General features: G+C 38.9%; 1 protein-coding gene across 7 annotated transcripts in view; it reads left to right on the plus strand.

The window, feature by feature from the left end:
• The first annotated feature begins 1,044 nt into the window (after positions 1-1,044).
• The window catches only part of LOC144080376 (cyclin-dependent kinase 17-like), a 32,370-nt gene continuing 10,726 nt past the window's right edge, over positions 1,045-22,688 (plus strand). The window contains exons 1-4 of one of the 7 annotated variants that reach the window (XM_077608361.1): positions 1,045-1,549; positions 6,655-6,815; positions 8,964-9,128; positions 17,666-17,799. In XM_077608361.1, the coding sequence (XP_077464487.1) occupies positions 6,686-6,815; positions 8,964-9,128; positions 17,666-17,799 (429 nt within the window). In that variant the 5' untranslated portion in view covers positions 1,045-1,549; positions 6,655-6,685. Of the gene's footprint in view, positions 1,550-6,654; positions 6,816-8,963; positions 9,129-14,052; positions 15,042-17,665; positions 17,800-20,871; positions 21,039-22,688 lie in introns of those variants that run through there. The other 6 variants (XM_077608360.1, XM_077608362.1, XM_077608364.1 and 3 more) reach the window with 6 other exon arrangements.

Below are 22,688 nucleotides of genomic sequence, written 5' to 3' on the forward strand. Positions count from 1 at the left end.
CAACTCCCTAATTAAACCACGTGGTGGCGACAAAAGCGAGGTTTCCTCTTCACGCCACTGTTTACTGGCGTGCATAAAACTCTTAAATACCATCGAACTCCAGGGACTAGCAAAATTGAGCCTCACAGCGCTGGGATCCTGGGTTCAAATCCAGGTCATGTCCATCAGTGTGGAGCTTGCATGTTTTCCCCGAGCCTGCGTGGGTTTCCTCCGGGTACTCCGGTTTCCTCCCACATTCCAAAATCATGCATAGGCTGATTGGACACCCTAAATTGCCCCTAGGTATGGATGTGAGTATGCATGGTTGTCCGTCTCCTTGTGCCCTGCGATCGGCTGGCCACCGATTCAGGGTGCCCCCGCCTCTGGCCCAGAGTCAGCTGGGATAGGCTCCAGCACCCCCGTGACCCTAATGAGGATAAAGCGGTTCAGAAAATGAGATGAGATGGGGATATCATGTGACTCAGTTTAAAATATGCAGTGACATATAAAACTCTGCGATTCTTGTGATTTCAACCAATACTATCATTTGCATTTCTATTCATTTGGAATGACTTCGCATTCAAATATGTTAGCGTTCTAATTTTTAAAGGAAGTAGCAAAAAACTACTGCATATTTCTTTCTGGATTAGCATCATCCCATGGAGTAGATAGTGCCCTCAGCCTTTGCTTGCATGACTAAGATAGGCCTTTGCAGAGTTCAGTGGTGCAATGGTTTGTGACTAGGACCTCTCCCTACAAAGCTGCAATTTCATTGCACAAATTTGAATTTTACAGTTTTATACAGCAGTGCAACACATTTCAAGCTGTCATCTACAGATTACCTTGGCATACGTTTGCCCTTATTTTGATAGAGCTAATGAAGTGGTGAATATTATTGCAACATTTGCATATATTTACATGCATTATTTCAGATTTTCTCCGAGGTGCATTCTAAAATAGGACTGGGAGTTGGCTGGTGGCTAATTTACCACAAGATGGAGTGAATTTATTACACCCCCTACTCTTTCAACAACTGAGGAGAGAGAGGTGGGGGGTTTCTCCCCCTGTTCTCTCTCCCTCTCCCTCTCTCTCACTCTCTCTCTCTCTCTCTTGCATACACTGCTGTGGAGTTTTCCGGAATGACGCCACCACCGGTCTCCACTTGAGATGGACGAACACACACATGAGAAACAGCAGCGATATGGTTGATCAGCAGCAACTGCCACGGCTTCCATTCGTGAGCCCAAGTCAGGACTAATAATGTGCCAATGCAGACCACCCATGTACCCACCGAGGCGGTGGGACGAGGCGTAAAGACTTGACTGACGGCCCACCGGCTGCCTGCTGCATTTTTGCCGCAAAGTACTTGGCCGACTTGTCGCAGTGGGTCCCGACGAGCGTGCTCCTGCGTGGACTACCATATACGAGGGGAACAATAGTCTTCCACGGGCAGAAGTACGAGCAGGTCTGTTGTGTTTGAGTTTTTTTTTGTTCATTCTTCATCCATTGTTTTGATCCTGCTCACGAAAAAGGGCAAAAGAATACCTGAACATAGCACCTGTCATTGCAGGTACGTTTTTTTAGTAGTACACAAAAGTGCACTCTTGTTCGACACCGAAGTGACAATATTGTGTTATTACGTGTGCGCACGTTTCAGAGGCGAGTCATCACGAGTTTTTTTAAAGATGTTTTCCCGCATCTGTATACTAGGATTCGGAGAGAATAGCATATCAAAGTCGATTAAATCCGCGCACGGATTCCCGCGGGCGAGTGAACTTTGCCATGGCCTGTTTGGTTCACCTTTCCTGGGACACTTGCGTCAGGAAAGCGCGGGGAGATAGCGAAAACAGCCGGAAACGCAGGGCCTGGAATGTGGTCGAGGAATCGCTTAATATGCTAAGTCAGTCGTGAGCCAACAGTACACAGTTTTTATTTTTTATTTTATTTTTTTAATTGAAATGAATGCTGCTTCTCGTCGAGCTTTTACGGGATCTTTCGCTGGCGTGGCAGCGGTGGTCCCACAGAAGACTCCCTTTAACCCAAGTAAGGGGGGCAAACCTACAAGTTAGCCTTAGGAGAATGCAGCTGAAGTATGTACGTATGTTCACTTTTCCTGTCTTTTCAGCGATGAATTATTTAGATAAATCTCAATGTGTGGCGCTTCCGTCAATATGCTGCCCTTTGCGCTAGTTCGGCTGTACTGAACCTGTTAATAATGCAGCTTTATAGTGCAGTTTAGCTTGCATTTTATTCACCTAGTGATTCAGCTTGTTGTGTTTTGCCTAGGGAAGTGGTCAATATTTGCATACATATTAGTGCAGTATTTTATTTTATTTTTGTCCCTCGCAGATTTATATAATGAAAGTCACTTTCATCACACATCAGCCTATTACATTACATATTGAACATTAAAGGGTAATTGCGCATACTTTAATGTTTTAATAACATTACTTCCAGCATTTCTCTTTCTTCAGTGGAGGTTGAAAAACACTGGTTATTTTCAGGGTAAGTATTTACAGTTATGTTTTACAATTTTTATTGTTTGATGTCTGTAATTTGTGGTGTTAATTCATTCATCTTCCATACCACGCAACCTCGTAAGGTTTGCGGGGGTTGCCGGAGCCTATCCCAGCTGACCTCCGACGAAAGGCAGACTACACCACAGAGTGGTCGCCAGTCAGCCAGCTGTAGGGCACACAGATACAAACGACCATTCACACTCGTATTATTAGTGTGTCAAATTTGCGGCTAAAACATGTCCCATTTTGCTTCCTTAACCTGCCGTGCGGGCAGAGAATTGCCAGATTGGTAAGGGTCACGCTTTGCAATTATCCATCTGTCTGCGTGAGTTTGTAAGTTTATGCACAGTAAGATGGGTGATGTGGCGATATGTTCATTTTTTTTTCTTTTCCCTTCATAAAGAAAAACTTGTTTCAATATGGGCCTGTAACTTAGCAACACAAATGGTGAGTGTCCTGAAAAAATCCGCCTGAGTTTGTCCACTGGAATCCTCACGCGTGTGTTACTTTACCTCACTTCTGACCTGTCACAACCTAGCGAGATCCCTCTTGCGCAGTCGATGGCACACATGGGTGACTAACAAAGAGAGCTGGACAATACCAAGCAATGTTTTTGACAATTTTATTTCACCTCAATTAACCTGCAAACGTTTACTCACCTCTTTCAATTTTTTTTCCTCCTTTGTAGCACACGTCCTCCATGTCTTCGATAGCAATGTATTGTGTACCTTTCAAGGTGTCAAAATCATGCAATGCATGTTTGCCAGAATACATCATTTAGAGTGAACCCTACCAATCCAATCATCCTTTTAGTGAGAGTTCCAGCATAATGATTTTGCTTGTGGCTGGTTTCTGTGGGTTGTACAGGCTGCAGCATGAAGACACATAAAGTATAGAGTACTGTATTGTGGAATAGCCTGAGCTGATCAATTCATTGAGTCAGTTTATTTACAAAAGAAGTTATTGGCAGAACTGCAAAATGGTAGGGTGCAGCTTTTCATGGATAGCTCAATAAAAGTAATCATAAAACTACTATATCTATAATAATAGTCATTTTAAGCACTGCATCAACTTCCTAATTCTGCATTTTCAATATTTTAAATATAGGTCAGGCCCTTTTGATATGTCTCCTTATGTTGGAATCTAAATTGAAATGTCAGTTACATGAAATTACACCCCAATGATTTTTTTTAGGAATTGGAGTGCAAATAGAGTCATACTTGCATTCCTGGTGATGCCAATTCAACACATTGGGCTTTGTTCCCCAATCCAGAGGATGTGGGTTTGAATATGTATCCTTAAGCAAGATACCGAACCCCACAATGCTATGTCATCAGCAGATAAATGACGATATATTGGTGGTCTTAAAGCACTTTGAGTGCTTTGAAGGTGGAAAGGCGCTATACAAATGTAAGTCCATTTACCATATACATGAAATGAAACATTTTGCGACTATTGTGTGTCAGCTGTAATTCCCGTACTATCATATGTACCAGATTTTCATGACATTTTAGAGATGATGATGTAGTTCCATCAGGAGAACCCAATCCCTTTGTTGGAGTAATAAATCCGTAAAAATGTGCAAATGAGGGGGGAGGGACCCAAATTAATCCATGGGCAGCATGAAATAATGTAAAATTGTCAGTCTTTGGTCTTTTGCAACCCTCTCTTAAATTAATTTTTGGATTATCTGACAATTATATACAGTACAACTGAACTGCTAACAATTAAGTGAAAGCATCAAATTGTGAAAAACATCACTTGTCATGACTGTGGATCAGAGGGTTAGAATTGGCTCACAGAACTGGGTGTCTCTAATTGGCCTGAAAGACAGCCTGAAGAATGAACAGCTTTTGTTCTATCCTTTGAGGTTGGGTGCTCAGTATATGCTTATACTATTGTCCTTTGTTGTGTGTGTGCGTGCATGTGCATGTGTGTCAGCTGCTGAGCACTTATGGATGAGATAGAATAAGCAGGAAGTGGAGGGGATTCCAAAATAATCAGCTTCAGCAGCATCTTGCTCCAGGCTGAAGAGGCAACACTCAAGTTAATTCACATGACACACATGCAAATATTATTTGTTCAATTACTATATTTCCAGGAGATGTTCCAAAGCCTCACACAATTGAACTACCAACCACTGCAAAATTGTCTACCCTCATCACTGTCCTATTAAGCTATTCAGTGATGCATACTCATACTAAAACAACAGAGTCAGACTGAAGTTGGACTATTACTAAGCACCAATGGAAAGTCATTTAATCTACAAATAAGATTTAATAATTACCTAGTCTCTTCTAGTCTTAAACACCCAAAGTCTTGTTAAATGGAAAATTGATGTAATAAAGTAGTCTGAGCTTCTATGGAAGGTATTGCAGGCATTAAATGCGATGTTTCAATAAATACATGTGACTTGAATACTAACACCATAAAAAGAGTAATACAGATCATTAGTTTGAGCAACATAAAGTCTAGCTTTCATAATGAATTGAACATAAGTTCAAAATGACTTGCAAAACATGGTTTTATATGTAAAGGAAATGTTTCTTGATAGAAAAAAAGATTGAGAGATTAATCAGTAAAATAATCGTTAATTTAACATGGAATTTTAATATTTCATCACAATCTTCAAAGCTAAAATTACATTAAAATACTTTAAAAATGGAACCATTTATTAGTATTAGTATTAATTCATTTTCCAACGCCACTGGCAGCTGCAGCAGAAGGATTAATTAGCCCCTTGCAGCTCTCAAACAGCAGGATGCCAACCCCTGACCTAAAAGAACATGCAAGAAAAAAACCTTTTCATAGCCTTTGCTTCCCTTCACAGTAAACCCTGCGGGATCTGAAAACATCTTACTAAGAGAGCACAAACATTTTATGCACCTTATTACCCTTCTAGTTCAACTTTTAGGTATTGATACGCTACAGAGCCCCCAAATTGAGGGGGTCACTGAAGTCACTTTCTTGGCTGATATAAATAATTTCGGACAAGTCCAATCGACCTTTATTCATTTTTAAGTCACATGTTCAGCCGAACAACCCCACGTTATATATGTTGTGTTTCATTTAATCAAATTGGAAGGCCAGAACTTGAATTCAATCTTACCATCAGGACAGTGTCAATAGACTATATTTGAGGATGGCACCCTCAAGTGGAAAAAAATAATATGCAATCTCATCCGTGCCTCTCAAATACACAAACATCCATCCATTCTTTTTACTGCTCAGCCTCGCTAGGAAGCCAATTCTAGTTGACCTTTGGTTAGATTACATCCTTGAATAGTACTTTGCCAGTGACAGGGCACACACTGAAACAAAATTCACATTCACACCCCTATAGTCTTCAATTAACCTTCCTTGAATGTTTTTGGAATATTGGAGGACACGAGATGTTTTAACCTTTTGAAAACCATGGCACCTACATGCAAATAGAACTACAGTATACGACAGTACTTGTTACCATTGTTAAAGTATTAACCTTCTCTTTCGAAGGTGAATACTATACAGTATATTTGTAGAGGTTATTATCCTGATTTTTTGCATTTGTTTCAGTTTGATCAGACAAACTTGTACAAAAATGTATCTTGTGTCACACAAAATGCAGAAATAATGCTTTAAACATGCTTCTCATACAGATTCATATGTACGGTTTAGGTTGTACCTTTTTTCTTCTTCTTTTTTTTGCTTACATTTTGGATGCTTTCTGTTTTTGGTTGTTGAAGGTTTTCGACCTTGTTTGTTGTTTTGTGACAATCCACAAATTTTTCTGAGCAAGACATTTTTCAGTGTTTTTTGGTTTTAATCCATGCCATGCAAAGGCCATAATAACCTTCATAAAGTGCAAGTGTCAATTGTACCTTTTCTGAGATATTTTATTTTCGAATCTACATTTGTTGCTGACTTTTTCATTTTTTTTTCTATAAGCCTGTCTATGCCAGACTGTGTTTATCATCTGCAAAGCTTGCACGTGGGGTACATAACAATGAGAATTCTTGTTGAACGAGCAAACACAATCATCGGGAAAGGCAAAGGCTGCACAGCATAATATTCACTGTACAATTAAGACTAATGGCAGTATTCAGTCCTAGAATTCTGTCCTAATGAGCGCAGCAGGTACAACTGTAACATAATGATGGTTTTCTCCCCTTCTCAGACCTCTGGGTGCTGCCATTGCACCTGAGACCATGGACCGGATGAAGATAATCAAACGGAGGCTTTCCATGTCTTTACGCAGTGCTCGACCCGTTGATGACTCCCTATCTGAATTGGCGGAGCAGATGGCTTTAGATGAGCCATCAACAACCCGGGATAATGGTGAGAATGACGCAAACATGCCCCCACACACACATACACACAGAGGCATGCCCACTTCCCCACCAGGCAGTCCAGTTCAGTTTATCTGGGATTGGCTATGACCTTTATGAATAACAGGGCGACAACAATGAATATTACCACATGTTTTTGTTATTACAATTTTGATGCCAAACTGCAAACTGGAGGCAAGTAATACAGTATACAAAATAGAACTGCACAGCTGCAGGTTGTACTCTAATAGACCTGTACCAAAACGTGAAACCTTAGAGAACAAGGAACTTTCACAACTATTTGACATATTGAAAACAACACAATTTAAGTGGACCAAACAGAATCCAAATGTAGTTGTTTATCACCTACTTGTTTTCTTCAAGTCTTTTCTACACAGTTGCATTGATATGATACAAATTAAGTAAACATGTTGATGTCACGATTTTTTCCCCGAAGTTTATTTTCTGTGCATTTGTATGCAAGACCTTGTCTTAGCTTTCCCCATTCACTACATCTTAACCATCATCCATCACCTCATTACCTCTTCAATTTTCACTGGACTTACTAGTTGGGCAGACAAAAGAAATGTGTGCACTTACATGTTATGCTTGTTCAAGTATTAAGCATAATGAAAGTTATATAAACCTAAATGGCCATATGTATCATATTTAGTAAATTAATTTTGAGCAATGTGATATTTATTTCCCCTAGTAAAAACTGATGTATCATATAAATATGATACAAATTCATGACAAATTATACCTCAAATGTTGTAGTGTTTTGGTTGAAAGGGACTTGCATAAGGTATAAACCTCACCTGAGGCAGTGAGTGTGTGTACAGTATACGTATGTACCTGTAGTGTGACAATATAACGACATGGCTATGTATCTGCACACTTTATATCCAATAGGTTAACAATAAGGTATCTGTGTTCATCTGTTTGGATATTTCCACCATTGTTAATTACAGTTAATAGTCAATGAGTGTTGTTTGTTGCAATTTATTATTTTTTCATAGTGCATGTTATTTTGGTTACTTCCTACAGAACAAAGATAACATTAATGAGAAAGGCAATAAGATGGAGAAAGTGACGGAGTTGATGGAAGGCATTAACCTTTGACCATTGCACTACATCTTTTACTCACCATCTTCTTCTTACCCGCCTGCGCACATATTTCCCTTGATCCTGCTGAGTAAAAAGTGTTGAAACATTCCTCTCTTACTCAGTGTGCTTGCTAATCAGAGGCAACATAGAGACTGGAGCTGGTCTGATCCCTCACCTTTTTCTTGCAGGAGATTTGGGTTACTTAATGGGGGCTGTGAGAGAACTGGGAGGATTTCAGGTTAAATGCTATGTAAGCCTGTATGTATGTAAGGGGGAGGAGGAGATGTGGCATTTAAAAAAAACCCTGGATATGTGTGATGTGGTCTTGTGAACAAACAATTATTTTTAACCATTATCTTGGAAAATTTGCTGACAACAGCTTCCCTACATAATTTTATTTCTAAGGGTATATATTCTAAGGGTACAGTATTCCAGCCCATCCCATATTTTTTTGATTTCTACCTCTGATAGCCTTTGAGTTAAGACCAACTATTACATATTTCCTTTTCCACTGTGTTTTTATTTGAATCTTTGTCAGTTCCATCCATTACCGCACATCCCATTAAGCTTTGTCCCTTTCAAATCTTCAGTCTATTAGTGTTTTTTTTTTTATTTAATTGAATTGTATTTTTTTGGTTACTCTCTTAAATACATTTTCCACCAAAATAGCAAAACAGAATGTAAGCAAAATAGCAGACTATCTTTGACAATGTTAGACGTCATATATGACAGCAAGCAGGGAATCTGTGCAGGTGCTCCCATCTCTGGGTTCTCTAATTAATTTGGATGTTGTTGTCTTCTGTTTTCATCTGTGGTTTCCTCACTTACAGTTTCAGATAAGAATTTTGAATTTCAGTCATCTATTTGATCATTCCTTTAAAGTCTTGGTGTGATCTACCTCCTCTTTCTATTATAATTTCTTTATTGTGGTAATTTTCTGCCTCAACTCTTTCACTTCTATTCGTGTTTTGTGTCTGCTTTTTTTATACCTTTCCTTGCTTTCTTTTTTCCCTTTTCTCTCTGACTGCTCCTCTGCAATCATGTGCCTCAGAGCCAATGGTGGTGAGCACCTTGCATCCTCCTGCCTCCCACAGCGCTCCCTCCTTCCTGCGTCAGTATGCCGGTCATCTGGGCCGCACTGCCCTGCGCAGAGAGCCGGGTGGGGGGCTGGAAAGAGACAGAGCCTATCTAAGCCTCCACAGGACTGGATCTCTGGGTACACACAAACACACGCACCCATATCCACACACCCTGACAAACACATAAAGGTTTGTGTACACACAGTGCATTGTAAATTGTGACTGCACGGACAGTGATGCAATTAAGGCTGTATTGTTTTCAGTGAGTTGAAAGGGACGACTACTGGTATTCTGCTTATTGTCACACAGATTTAAGAACTCTAAATGCAATGTTTTACATAAAAGTCAATATAGAAGACAGAAACAAGATGCAATATCTGAAACATTCAAGCATGGTTTACCAAATACTTATTACCATATTTACTCGCATATAAGCCGCCCCCTTAAAATTGCCTTAAAATCGTTTAATTTTACCATTTCTCTCGTATAAACCGCGCCCGATTCCCAATTTTCACCTCCATATTCATGGTTTTAATAGTGAGTACAAATGTGTTACTTTGAAGGGAAAATCTTAAGAAAAATCATCGCACGTGGTATTTCTAAGATACTGTATGAATCAAAACCACATTATTAGGGTCAATATCATAAGGAAGTTAAAATGCCTGTCTTTTTAAATGCAAAATATCAAATTATTCAATTTGAAAAAATAAATGTCTATCTTGATGAGAACCTGATGCTTTTTAATTGCAGAAATTACAATTTACCTACCAGAAGTTTAAGATGTTGTGGTGGCTAAGTTGCTTCTAATGTCGAAATATGGTTCATAATCCTGCAATAGAACAAGAAATAAAAAAAATCAAAGCGGAATTTTGTTTTATTTCGTAATCACAAATGTACAATCATTTCCTTTCACAATGGAAGTAACGTAAGCACAACCAGGAACTGTGTCTGTAGTGGTATGTATAGTGTTCACCAAGTATCTGGGTGAAATAATATAGCATGATTGGGTATCAAGGCTGATATTTTAGCGATCGACCACAATACCTTCGATCAGCTTTAACAACTATTTGGTTAAGCCGTACCCTGGATACAGTCATCATTTTTTTGCAACAAATACGGCTTATATGCGAGTAAATATAGTACTTATTGAGATAAAAGTTTCTTTGTACCCTAAATCAAAACACTCACACTGCAAACCATATTTCCCCATTAAAATGCAATGAATAAAGGTCATATATTTTAATTTACTTGCTTTACACCAACTGTGAGTGAGAAGAAATAGCTTGGAACCTTTTTTTGAAGATATGTTCACTATATGCCAAATTGCTGCTTGTTGCGTGGGGAGGCAAGTTCACTATCACCATGCAAAGCTCACGTCAATGTTGCTCCAATGTCATCCATTTACTGCTTGCAGTCCTTTAGGCGCATTTTTTCGTAGCATCTGGAAATTACGTGATAATATTCGGTGTATTAGCCACTTTTTTCCCCTCAATCCATTTTGATGTTTAGAAATCTCTAGAATTTCTCAATGGCATCTTCAATTCACTCTTTCAGTTAATGCCAGGTCTGTTACAAAATGAGGTAGTTTTTTTGTGAGTGGGGGTGTTTTGAAAGACTAAAACATCCATCCAGTGTGATTGTAGAAAGATAAAACTGTAATGACCTTAATCCAACATACACAAACACAAGCTTACAGCTCACACAATCACGTTGTCTCTGCCTCTTTTGGACATATTTTTGTAATGGATCCTGCTCTGTTCATATCTGACTTTGGTGGGTATCCTTGATGCAGTGTGGCAAAGGGTATTAATATAAATATATAAGATATGGAACGCTGGGATTGCAGGAGGAAAGGGGATTTGAAGATAGGGAGAAGAATCGATTTCACATGGCTCAGAGCAATAAAGAAGGGGGGATGAAGAATGCATATGAGGATAGAAAAGGATCAATGCTATCAAAGTGTTTCCTCCACAGTAGTACAGTGATAGTTGTATGCTTTGAGTTCTCCGTTAACTGAGTCATGCAATGACTGCAACAACATTGATAAGTGGAATTACCTGTTTTGGTGGTGTTTATAAATACAATACAAATGCATTTAAACATACAAAGATTATAAAATTATAACATAATATTATCTATATTAGAATATTGCATAGGGAGACATCCAAATTGTGCTTATGAATATTCCTTGAAACTCTCAGTAAGTTTCCTTATATGTTTGTTAATGTCTGAGACAGGCCTTTCAGCTAATTCAAACATGAAAATGTGCAAACATAGAGAACTGTAAGTGCAAAAGTGTGGTGCACCAGATGACGTCATTCTGTGCATGTCTGAGGCAGCAAAGCCAAGGCTCTCATATTATCCAGGAACCATCACCAGCGCTACTCTATTATTAAAACCGTAACAAGATGGGTGCGTGCGTGCGTGTGCGTTTGCGTGTAGGTGCACGCGCACAGCCATGTTTGTTGTGTTCATTGGTTGGTCTCACTGACTCACTTTGGCGTTCAGCAGCCAGCACACGTAGCACCCTTAAAGAGAGACATAATGATGCAATCCCTCCCTCTCTCCTGCAGTGCTAAAGAGATGTCGCTCCACTTTCAGTCATTTGTTAGCTGGCTGTATCCATCTGTACAATATGAGTATTAATTAAATACAGTCTTCATCTACATAAGTGCACCTCACTGAATAGGTTTTACTGTGGTTATTCTTAGGTTTGGCCTGCAGCCAGAATATTTCAATTGGTTTATGATTAATTTGATGGTAACTGGTACGGCAGCTAAATTACCTGCAATACAAATTAGTTAACATTCTCGCTGTGTGAATGAAAAAAAGAAAAATATCAAAATGGCTTGCTTATTTAATGTGAAGTAATGTCCTCTCTCCAGCTCCTTGTCCTTCCTTCTCAGTGTCTTGATTGTCATTTACTATTCCAATCTACATGCCATTTAACTTCCAGATAAACACAGAGGGGAAAATGAAGACCCCACACATCATGATCTTGTCTTTTTGTTCAATTTTATGCAATAACACTGCATTAACTAGGGCATCTGTTTGCTGGCAAAGACACTTGACTTCAGTCGATCTTTAATAACAGCAGTGTTACGTCTCATTATGCACGGTATCGTCTTGTAAGCCTTTTGTGCTTTTATCGAGGCCAGTAAATGCTTGCATGATAGTAAATTTGTTTCTCAAATGGTTGTAATTTATACAAGGGAATGAACAACAGCAAAATAAGATGAGGTTTTCAGCAAAGAGATGATTTAACAGTTGAATCATAGAGACCAGGAAATTAAGTACGGCAGCCATCATGTGGACCAGGGCTTCATATACTGGCATAACCACTTTAGAATGCCTTGTTGACCCCTCGCCTCAAATGTGTAAATGTCCAACAAAAAGAATGCTGAAAGCAGCATTATGGAACAATTTCAATCTTGTGCTCTGCAGTCTGTCTTGCAATTTGCCTTGAGGTTCCTTTCATAAATATTATTTAACACCCAACTGTATAACGCGAATGTCTTTGTTAACTGGTGTAACAGATGCGTTGTCGTTAAATTACCCCGTAAATGCAGGTTGATGTTAAACATAAACATCTGCATTTTGACAATGTTTAAAAAATTTACATTTTTCACATTAAACAATATTGTTATTAGCTGCACTGCATACGCCCTCAGGACTGAATCTAAATTACGTGACAGGACCGTGTGCCTGTATTGATTATGGACCCACTGCTTGCATACTTGCAACACAAAAATAAATACAGCAGAGATAGGATTTCTCATTTTGGAAATATAATAAGGTAAAAATACATTAAGAATTTAATGTAAAGTAGCCGTTGAAGTTGTAAAAAGAAAATCATTTTGACAGAAAAAGCTAAATTCGGTGAAAGTCTCCAATTTTATCCGGAGTTTATGGTCGAATTATTGGGCAGTAGCACATATAGAACTTACAGTTTACAGTAAACCCTCGGGACTCTGTGATTTAAAAAAATATATCACTCAGATGTAAAGATAATTAGCCTACCATAGTCCAGCTCCGTAAGCCACTTTCTCATGCTTGTTTTACTCTGGCATTGGTTCCTGTTAATTATCTCTCTTGTTTATATAGAAATGTGTTCATCTTAATGATGAACAACAAAATATCTTTGTCTTACATGTAAACTTTTGACAGCAACAGATTTATGGGCATTTAATGTTTGATTTTGAAATAGTCTCTTAATTTGTTTTCATGTGGCTTGACTCAACATTAACCATATAGAATGGAGGAACAAATGCTAAATAAAGTGATTCACTTCAAGTAGGAAACAGTCATTTGGAGCAGAATTGTTGTCCCTGCTCTGAACAATTCACCGAGGGCAATATCAGTGGGTGTCCTTATACAGTGAGTAATTTAATATTGTTATTCACTCTTTGTGAATGAAGCATGCATGAGTCTTGTTCAATGCAATCCCTGCTCAAGAGTTACTGCATGATACACTGAAGATTATCCAGTGAGTGACGCAGCAGTTCCACTTTTGGCCAACACCAAAGGTTTAATTCTGTCTTACTGCACAGTGTGCCAACATTCTCCGCATGCATGTTTTCTGCAAGTACCCCGGTTACGTCCCACTTTCTAAAAACATGCACTGAAGGTCAATCAAATTGTGTGATTTGCGAGTAGGAAAGGTTGTTTGCCTCTTTATTCCTGCAATTGGCTGGCACGTGGCTCAGGATGTAGTGGGCTGAAAGATAATGAAAGAATGGACTATTTTAATCTTATTATGCTTGTATAATTACAATAATAACATTCATTTGAATTCAAAACAAACTCTTAGGGCTTTGGCTATGTCTTGGCTTCGTTTTTGCTTTAATATCTTAACATTACCACGTTGGTGCATTGTTTGTATCCTCTACAATGTCTTTTTCTTATCTGTATGCACATTGGCACATGTTAGGTGTCTCCGTGCACGCCCATCGGTAATGGATTCTGCTTCAGGTCTAGAAGAGAACCATTGAAGTGGAAAAAACTAACAGAGCAAACATGGGTGCAAAAAATGAAACTAGTGTGGTTTGACGTCTGCATTGCAAAGACAAACCAAAGAGAGAGCAAAATTGAATAAAATAATACTGCAAATTTGTTGAAGAGGTTAATCATGCAGTCACGCAGAAAAAAAATAATGCGACTGCTGCCCCCCAAACCCTCCTCCCGCTACAAAAACACTCTTGGAGGACCCGGACTGATGAGAGCAGAAGGACAGAGTAGTTGAGATGGTCAGATGGAGAAAAAAACACGGACAAAGATTGGTATCACATGAGAGGAAGGAGGGTATTGGCAAGGTAAAGGGAGGGAGCTGGACGACTAACAACATTGAAAGCACTGATAGAGCGCCAAAGGCAAGAAAGAAGACATCGCACGGGGAGTGGAAAGAGGGAGAGGCTGAATAGAGTGTTGCGATGAATAGAAGAGGACAAAGCAGAGACGTGACAGAGAGAATAGGAAGAGCGGGACATGGCCATATTGCAAGTGATAAAGCAATATGAGTTTGAAGAGAACAGCTGGCCAGTTAAGACACAAGAAAGTATCTTCAGGATGATTTGCAAATTTGGAGATTAAATCACCTGTCAGGTTTTTTCTGCTTATGTTTTTTCCACACTATCTCCCGTGTTGTGCCTGCACTGTTTGACCCTCAGTGAACAGAGTCTGACTGCAGGGAAAAGGAGGGTAGCATAAAAGGGAGTGTCTTCAGCTATTAACTAGTGAAGTAGAGTATTAGCTGAGTGAGTTGTTGCATGAAGAGGACGTGCTGCTTCATATTGTCCACCCACAAAAATGCTCTTGACTGCATGCCTCAACTAGAACCACCACTCTGTCTGAAGATTTGACTGGACTTACTTACTCCTTTGGAGCAATGGATATGTCAGGAAACCCAAAAGGGAGTCCTGGAAGTGGTCCCAGGCTGGGAGACCCTCGGACGGTGGAGGTTAGAATGGGAGAAAGAGACCCAACATTGAGAATGTCTCCATTCCGTATGCTTCGTGTGCTGGAGTCATGCCGTACTACGGGAAGTCGTATTGGTGAGTGTCATTATGTGTTATTGATTATTGATCTCTCATCCGATGGTTGGATGACAACAGTTATCTCGTATACTGCATATATATTTCATTTCATACCCTAATAACAGAAGTGAACCCGAAATTGTGTAACGCCATGAAGATGAAACAAGATTTTTGTGACTATAAGGCATAACTTGTATTTACATGGTGAATTTCACTACCATTTCTGCTGTCTTCATACTTGATTCAGTAAACTTTTTCATAATTGATGAAGGCTACATCTTGCCTAACGTAGCTGGTTATCCTCTGAGTTGTTAAAGTTCTTTTGAATATTTAAAATGCTCATTTACTTGTCTGAACAAGATTGCCTCCACTCTATTCTTGCACACTCTAAATTTAGAGGGTATATTTCATCACATTTTAAAATCCCTTTCAGAGCCACAGGACATTACCTTAAAAGGATGATTTGGTTCAAATTATAGTGATAACAGAATTAAATCAGTTGGATGTTGTCCTTGACTAGAAATTTAATCGGGGTACAATTTTTTATTAAACTGCTGCACTCAAATTACTTGAAGGCTGGTATCAGAAATCTAAATTTATCATAGGCAACACTAATTTGTGGGTGAGAAATTCAAAACTGATTACTCAATTTTTCTTTATCACATCAAATTTTTAGACCGGCTGCAGGGAGGTCTCAAGGTCTCACTCACTTTGTTTTTCTCGTTGTTCTTGAGGACACTAACTAAATTACCAACTACTAATAACCACTTCTCTCCCATTCATAGCAGATCAGAATGAAATTGGGAGGTATATCCTAGGTATTTATACCCATCAATCCTTGGAGCCCGATTTTATATTTTTTGTTTTAGGGGCTGATTAATTTGTTAAATCTTGGCTGTAGCTCCCGAGTTAGCCAGTAGAGGGCATACATTCTGTTTGGCTGTGCTTATCAGTTCTCTGGAGTAATGAAACACTTAGGGCAGGCATGGGCAAACCGGTCCTCGAGGGCCGGTGTGGGTGCAGGTTTTTGTTCCAACCGATATAGCACAGACAGTTTAACCAATGAGATTCCTGCAGAAAACAAGAATAGTGGAATAGTTTGCCCACCCCTGACTTAGGGAGACAACCTGACGGTCATAGTTCATTTTAATCAAGACATTTAGTGTTATAGGATTCTCAAGTCACAGAGGTTGTTTACAGGAAGCATACATGCAGGATGTTTTAGGGAAATAGCGGTGGGATTTCCCTAAAGTCACACTTCTGAATATGTAAAAAAAGACTTGAAAGCCACTACTTATTATTATTAAAAAGTATTTGCTGCTACGCGTTTTAGAGAGTCTGTTCGCCTGCGTGTTTCTGTTGTTGGGTGGGAAGTCTTCATAAATATATTTTCTCACACTCAGGTGGCAGTTAGCTTGAGTTTAATGTTTCACAACTAAGGTGGGGGACACTAATGCCTGATAATTATACTGTCTACTCAGCTTTCTGCAGAAATTAAGTTATGTAAGCATATTCTCTCATGCTTTTATTCCCCTGGATGAATAATATATATCGATTGGCAATATATTGTGCTGTAGTTGGAAAACAGTTTTTAATTGTGTTGTTGTACCACAAAGTAAACAAAACTAGATGTAATTATTTAGCATGGTGAAAGCTAGTCTAGTTTTGAAAAGGTACATTTTGTATTGATACTCGCCACATACCCTACAATATTATAGCATTGGAATCACGTAGTGCTCTTCTAGACATTCAAAGAGACTTTACATTGTATTTTTTTTCCCACACACCAAATTATTCACACACCAATGGGTGACGCCTTACATGAGAGATGCTGCCAACCCACTGGGAGCTAATTAGGTTCTTTCACAAGGACACTTAGACAATGAGCAGTCTTAGCCAGAAATCGTGGACCCTTTGGTCCTAGGATTACTTGCACTAACAACTTTGTCACAGTTACCCCAAATCTTTTCTTTATTTGAAAAAATAAATTACAATATCACCAACCACTTTAGTTGTATATGCATGTTGGAATCCCCCATGACCAAAATGCCTTAAATGACCAGCCCCTTCAGACAGTTTCATATCTGTTTTCAGTTAACCATTACAATTGAATTTAGATGTCACGCCCTCAATCTGTTTTATGTCTGATGCGTTGCAGACGTGACAATGACATCATACTCAATTTCATTGTCCCTGTAACTTGAGGGCCTTTAGTGCTTTACTTACTTTAGTGCTTCCTGTGAACTTAAACATTTGGCTTTCAGCAGCCAGAGCAGCGTCATGCTGCAGAAACAGACTTGCTTAGATACACAACTTGACAAAAGTTCAAAACGAAGACCCCTAGATGTACAAAATTGTATTACTACATTTCATTCTTAGGGTGAGAGCCCTATCTTCTGCAATGCGATTCATTAGCCAGATGGATTCAGAAAGAGTATGTGGGGTGTGAAGGGGAGATTACTGAGATGATGAGAAAACTCCTAATGCTTTCAGGTTAATATTGATCGCTGGTCTTCTCAGTTTACCAATGGAAATTTATACTCAGTGCCTAGCACTCCTTGCATTGACTGTGATACATTGCATATCCTGAGGACTGTTTAAAAGCTTATGATGTACAAACTTTTATCTGTTGTCAATTACAGGCATCGTCCATGAGAACGTGAAGATGGGTTCAGACGGGGAGAGCGATCAGGCTTCCGGAACATCCTCTGATGAGGTTCAGAGTCCAGTCAGGGTCCGTATGAGGAACAATAACCACCGACGCATCTCTAATGAGGTAAAGGAAGTCCAACATTATGCATAATGAATGCGGTTGACACATACCTGGTTTCAATAACACCTAATGTTATTAATTAATGCCTTATGTGGCGCAAGGTCTTGAAAGAGGTAATAGTTTAGTGACATTGTCATGTTTTCTGTGACATGTAACAATAAGGTGCTTGAAGTATTTAATGGATGACACTTTGAACTCACTTGAATTGTTAAATTAAAGCTGGCTGTATTAAAAGCCTCTAACTACTGTATTTTTCGAACTATTATACACACTGGAGTATATAGGGCACTAGCCAAAGAATGAACAAAGAAAGGGCAAAAATATTAGTCAGCACTTTAGCGGGGCAGTTTTTTAATTTATCATAAATCAAGAAAAAACATGACCGTATTTTCACGACTGTAAGGCGCACTTAAAAGTCTTAAATTTTCTCCAAAATAGACAGGGCGCCTTATAATCCAGTGCTCTTTATATATGGACCAATACTAAAATTGTTATCACGATAAAATAAAATAAATCAGTCGATAGGGTACACCATCCTCTACAGGTCTCGCAACTACGGTAAGCAGCCTGCGACTTCATTTTCCCCCGTGCGCGATTCATGCTGGGATATGTAGTTCTTTTGTCAATACACCCAGTATGACGGCGAGCACACTAATTTGGTGCTCGCCGTCATTCCGGCTGGATTGACAAAAGAACTCCAGCCGCTAGATGTTGGCGTCAACAGAGCATTCAAAGCTAGACTGCGAACTATATATATATATATATATATATATATATATATATATTTATATATATATATATATATATATATATATATTTATATATATTTATATATATTTATATATATTTATATATATATGGATCAATATTGGGCCGCAACTACGGCAAGCAGCCCCCTACTCTACTATTTTCCCCGTAGAGAAAGTACTGCGCAGTGACTGCTGGGATATATAGTTCTTTTGTCAATACACCCAGTATGACGGCGACCACACTAATATATATATATATATATATATATATATATATATATATATATATATATATATATATATATATATATATATATATATATATATATAATATGGATAAATATTGCGCCGCAACAGCTCTGGCAACTACGGCAAGCAGCCCCAGACTCTATTTCCGGTGCACGGTGAATGCTGAGATATATAAAACTGCGTTTCATTCCGGTTGAGCTCGATGTAGCACATTAATTCTATGTTCGCCGTCATTCCCGGTGGAAGTTTCAACTGTGGTCCGAGCTTTCAGGAAGGCAGAAATTACTGACTCGATTAATGACGACTTTGGTGAGATGCCCACCTGTTCAACATGAGTTATTATGCTATTGCTGTCAAGAAAAGACTAATACTTTAAACTCGGAGAAAAAAAAAAACCTGTTGTTTATTCATGTTGGGAGTGAATGGGGTTGTCAGAAAGCTGATTTGTAATCTATTAATAAAGTTTGGCTGACCTATCTGACTGTTTTGTTGACATTCCCTTTAGCGCAGCACCATCTAGTGGTAATGCGTAGCGGTGCACCTTTAAAAGCGGTGCTTCCTGTGTGTACAGAAATAGCACTCGTTACTGACACTGCCTGCGCCTTTAAATGCGATGCACCATATAGTCGTGAAAATACGATATTCGTTAAAGTAATAGTAAAATAGGGAGCAATAGAAAAAATTGGTACCAGGTAAGTGTTTTGCACAACTGTATATATATATATATATATATATATATATATATATATATATATATATATATATATATATATATATATATATATATATATATATATATATATATATATATATATATATATATATATATATATATATATATATATAAATTCATTCATTTTACCTGAGCTGCCTATCCTCACAAGGATCGCAGGGCATGCTGGAGACTTTCTGCGTGTGATGACAAGTAGGCTTTTTTGTGTTGTGGTAATGACGACATGGCCTATGTCCGATTATTATTATTATTATTATTATTCCAGCAGATTTCGAGCAAATTGGATGAAGGAATATATTTTCAATGGCACAACTGCTTCCATTGAAAGCTAGAAGAGGAAATCCATCAGTGGATCACATCTCAATTGTGAAATGGATGCATTTCCTTACAAAACAGATGTGCACCCCCACTGTGTTCATACATGAAAAAGACTTTCTAATGTCAGTCTGCACCAAAACCCACATTGCCGTAAAACCCCAAGTGGAAACACGAATTAGATAAGCGCCATCTGCCATAGTGATCACTACTGCCTATTGCAGAAGATGTGGTCAAAAATTGTGTAGGTTTGCGACTATATAAGCTACGAAGCAAATAAAAAGTATATAAAGGTCATTTAAAGGGTAATGTACATAAATAGATTAGAATCAAAATCTGCAGTTTAAAACTGAAAATGATTATGCTTGTATAAGTGTCACGCTTTTGTAGGAAGAGCAATTACGATATGAGCATCTGCACATTATGGATGTATTGTTGTAAGTGGTTTGTGTTGGCACGCACACTAAACATAACACCTACCAGAGCAGGATTCATTGCTGACCATGCTGAGTCACCTTTACTTTATAGTGTACCGGTAACTGCCGATATGATTTGCTGCCTTGCTTTGGACAGACGTGCGTCTCATCGTGTTTTTTTCAAGAAGCTGGAGAATGATGAGCACAGCAGTATTGTGGGAAATGCCTCTGGACACATGCTTCATCCTGCTGTGAACAGTAAAAGGGACTAATTTAGACCATGTTTACCAGAGAAATCGAGAGGAGGAGGGGTGCACAATGACAAGAGAAAGAAACTGAAATTATAAAAATAAGAATAACATGAGCTAAGTATTGAGAGGCCTCGAGATTGATATGTGATCTAGAGGCAGGAGGAAAGGAGAGATGGAGTACAAGATGGCAACGAGAGACGGGGAAAAACAATGTCTCCTCTCAGTTTGCCCCTTCCATTCCCCCTTCCCCCAATGTGCCTTCCTCCTCTTAGGAATCTGTCCATTCCGCTCTCCTCTCCTCCTACTCGCTCTCTCCCTCCCTTGCCTCCTCTTTTTTTTGTACAGCCCCCTCTCTCTCTCTCACTCTCTTGCTGAGCATTTGCATGGCACAGTGGTCTTACTTACTGTGTGCGTGCAGTCATGTGGCAGCACCGAGATGTGCATGGGGCAACGCGCGTGTGTGTGAGTGCATTATAAAAAGACACGTTTAAGGAGGACAATGAGGGAGCTACTAGAGCTATTCTGCATTGTGAGTATGGTCGCACGCATGATCGCGTGGGGATACTTATTTAGCCAATACCAGTCAGTAAAAGGGTCATGAGCGTTGTTCTTTGTGAGCCTGTGTCCATTTTCACTCATTTATGTGGCCTTATCCATTGGAACTCAAAGCACAATATGTATCTGAAGGGTATTTTCAAGGATGCTTATATCACAGTGTTTGTTTTTTGCGTTTGCACTCTTGTCTTTTGCTTCTTCTAAATTGTTAATCTTTCAGCTCAAAGCATGACTCTCAGTTGATGTGTTTATGGATCGGTTTTCTTTCTGTGTTCCTATTAAGCCTGCAGAACATTGTCTTATGTCACAGCATGAGAGTACATTTGCCAGGGGTGTGTGGTGCTTATATTCTGGAGTAGGCTTTTACTCCTCCTGCTTGCTAGTAAATGAGCAAAAGCTATAGACCGTCCTCTCTTTCATTCTTTATCACACACACGGACTGATAAATGTAATAAAGCAGAATGCGTACAAACACTTACGCTCTGTCGCTGCTTGAATTTTGCCAACCAGACAACCCTGCTACCATGGAAACTATGTGTTAACAGTTGACATGCATATCATATACTGTTGGAGCAATTCTACATTTTGGAAAACTGACTTCATAGAGAATTGCCTTTGAACAATATATTTCATCCTGTATGGACACATATATTCATATATGATGCTTAGCAGAGATAGTATATGAAAACATCAAATGAAAACATTTAATGTGTAATTGAGCTCTTACAGCTTCTGAGCAGATCTTAAGACACAAAAGCCTGCTACACTTAGCAAAGGAGAAAAGCGATGAGAGGAAACCCACCAAAAGACCAGTCAGATGTGTTCCAGATGAGGTCTGGAACTTTGTCACTCTGCCAAAAATGTACCGAGTAGTTGGAAAATGTCTTGGCATGAAATTGACGAAGATTTTTAGTAGACGTTCATTCACACTGAAGATAACTGTAGCATCGGTTTTCTTGAAGCATCATAAGTTGACCTACTAATCAGGATGCGTACAAGAAAGGTGCCTCTATTTTCCACATTACACATACATTCCACACTATTTTCATTGCTAATTGTAGAAATTTTAGAAAGCCTACAACAACCAGAATGCACTGGGCCTATGTCCTTGTATCTAAGGTCTCTTTAAGGCCACTCGATGCTCATCTGTCGCTTTCACTTCGTTGCCTTTGATGACAACATTAGTGAGCATTAAGGCACTTTGGACAAATGCGTGCTTGCAAACAATGGAAAGATACAAAGCGTGTTGATGTGAATAATCAACAACATGAGTTAATGTTCGCCCTATTTTACAGTAAAAACTACTATAATGAAATAGTCATGTTACTGAGTACTGAATTTTCTATACTAGATATCCGTACTGTTTTGTACAGTAGATACGAGTAATCCAGCATACCGTACGTACATTTTTTGAGATATTAGCTGAAGAGTGAGTGATATTTAGCTTGAACTGACTGGCGAAAAGGTGTGATATGAATGCTGTGTAGTGCCAGTGAACTCAATTCAATATAAATACCCGCCTTAAGGTTTTTTGGATCGTTCTCACTCTAGCAGGGAGCCCAGAAAATGTAAATGTTTAGATTTTGGGGGGCTTTATCTTTTTTTTAATAGTATTTTGGAGAGC

This window comes from Stigmatopora argus, chromosome 1 (assembly GCF_051989625.1).
Source record: "Stigmatopora argus isolate UIUO_Sarg chromosome 1, RoL_Sarg_1.0, whole genome shotgun sequence".
Lineage (NCBI taxonomy): Eukaryota > Metazoa > Chordata > Actinopteri > Syngnathiformes > Syngnathidae > Stigmatopora > Stigmatopora argus.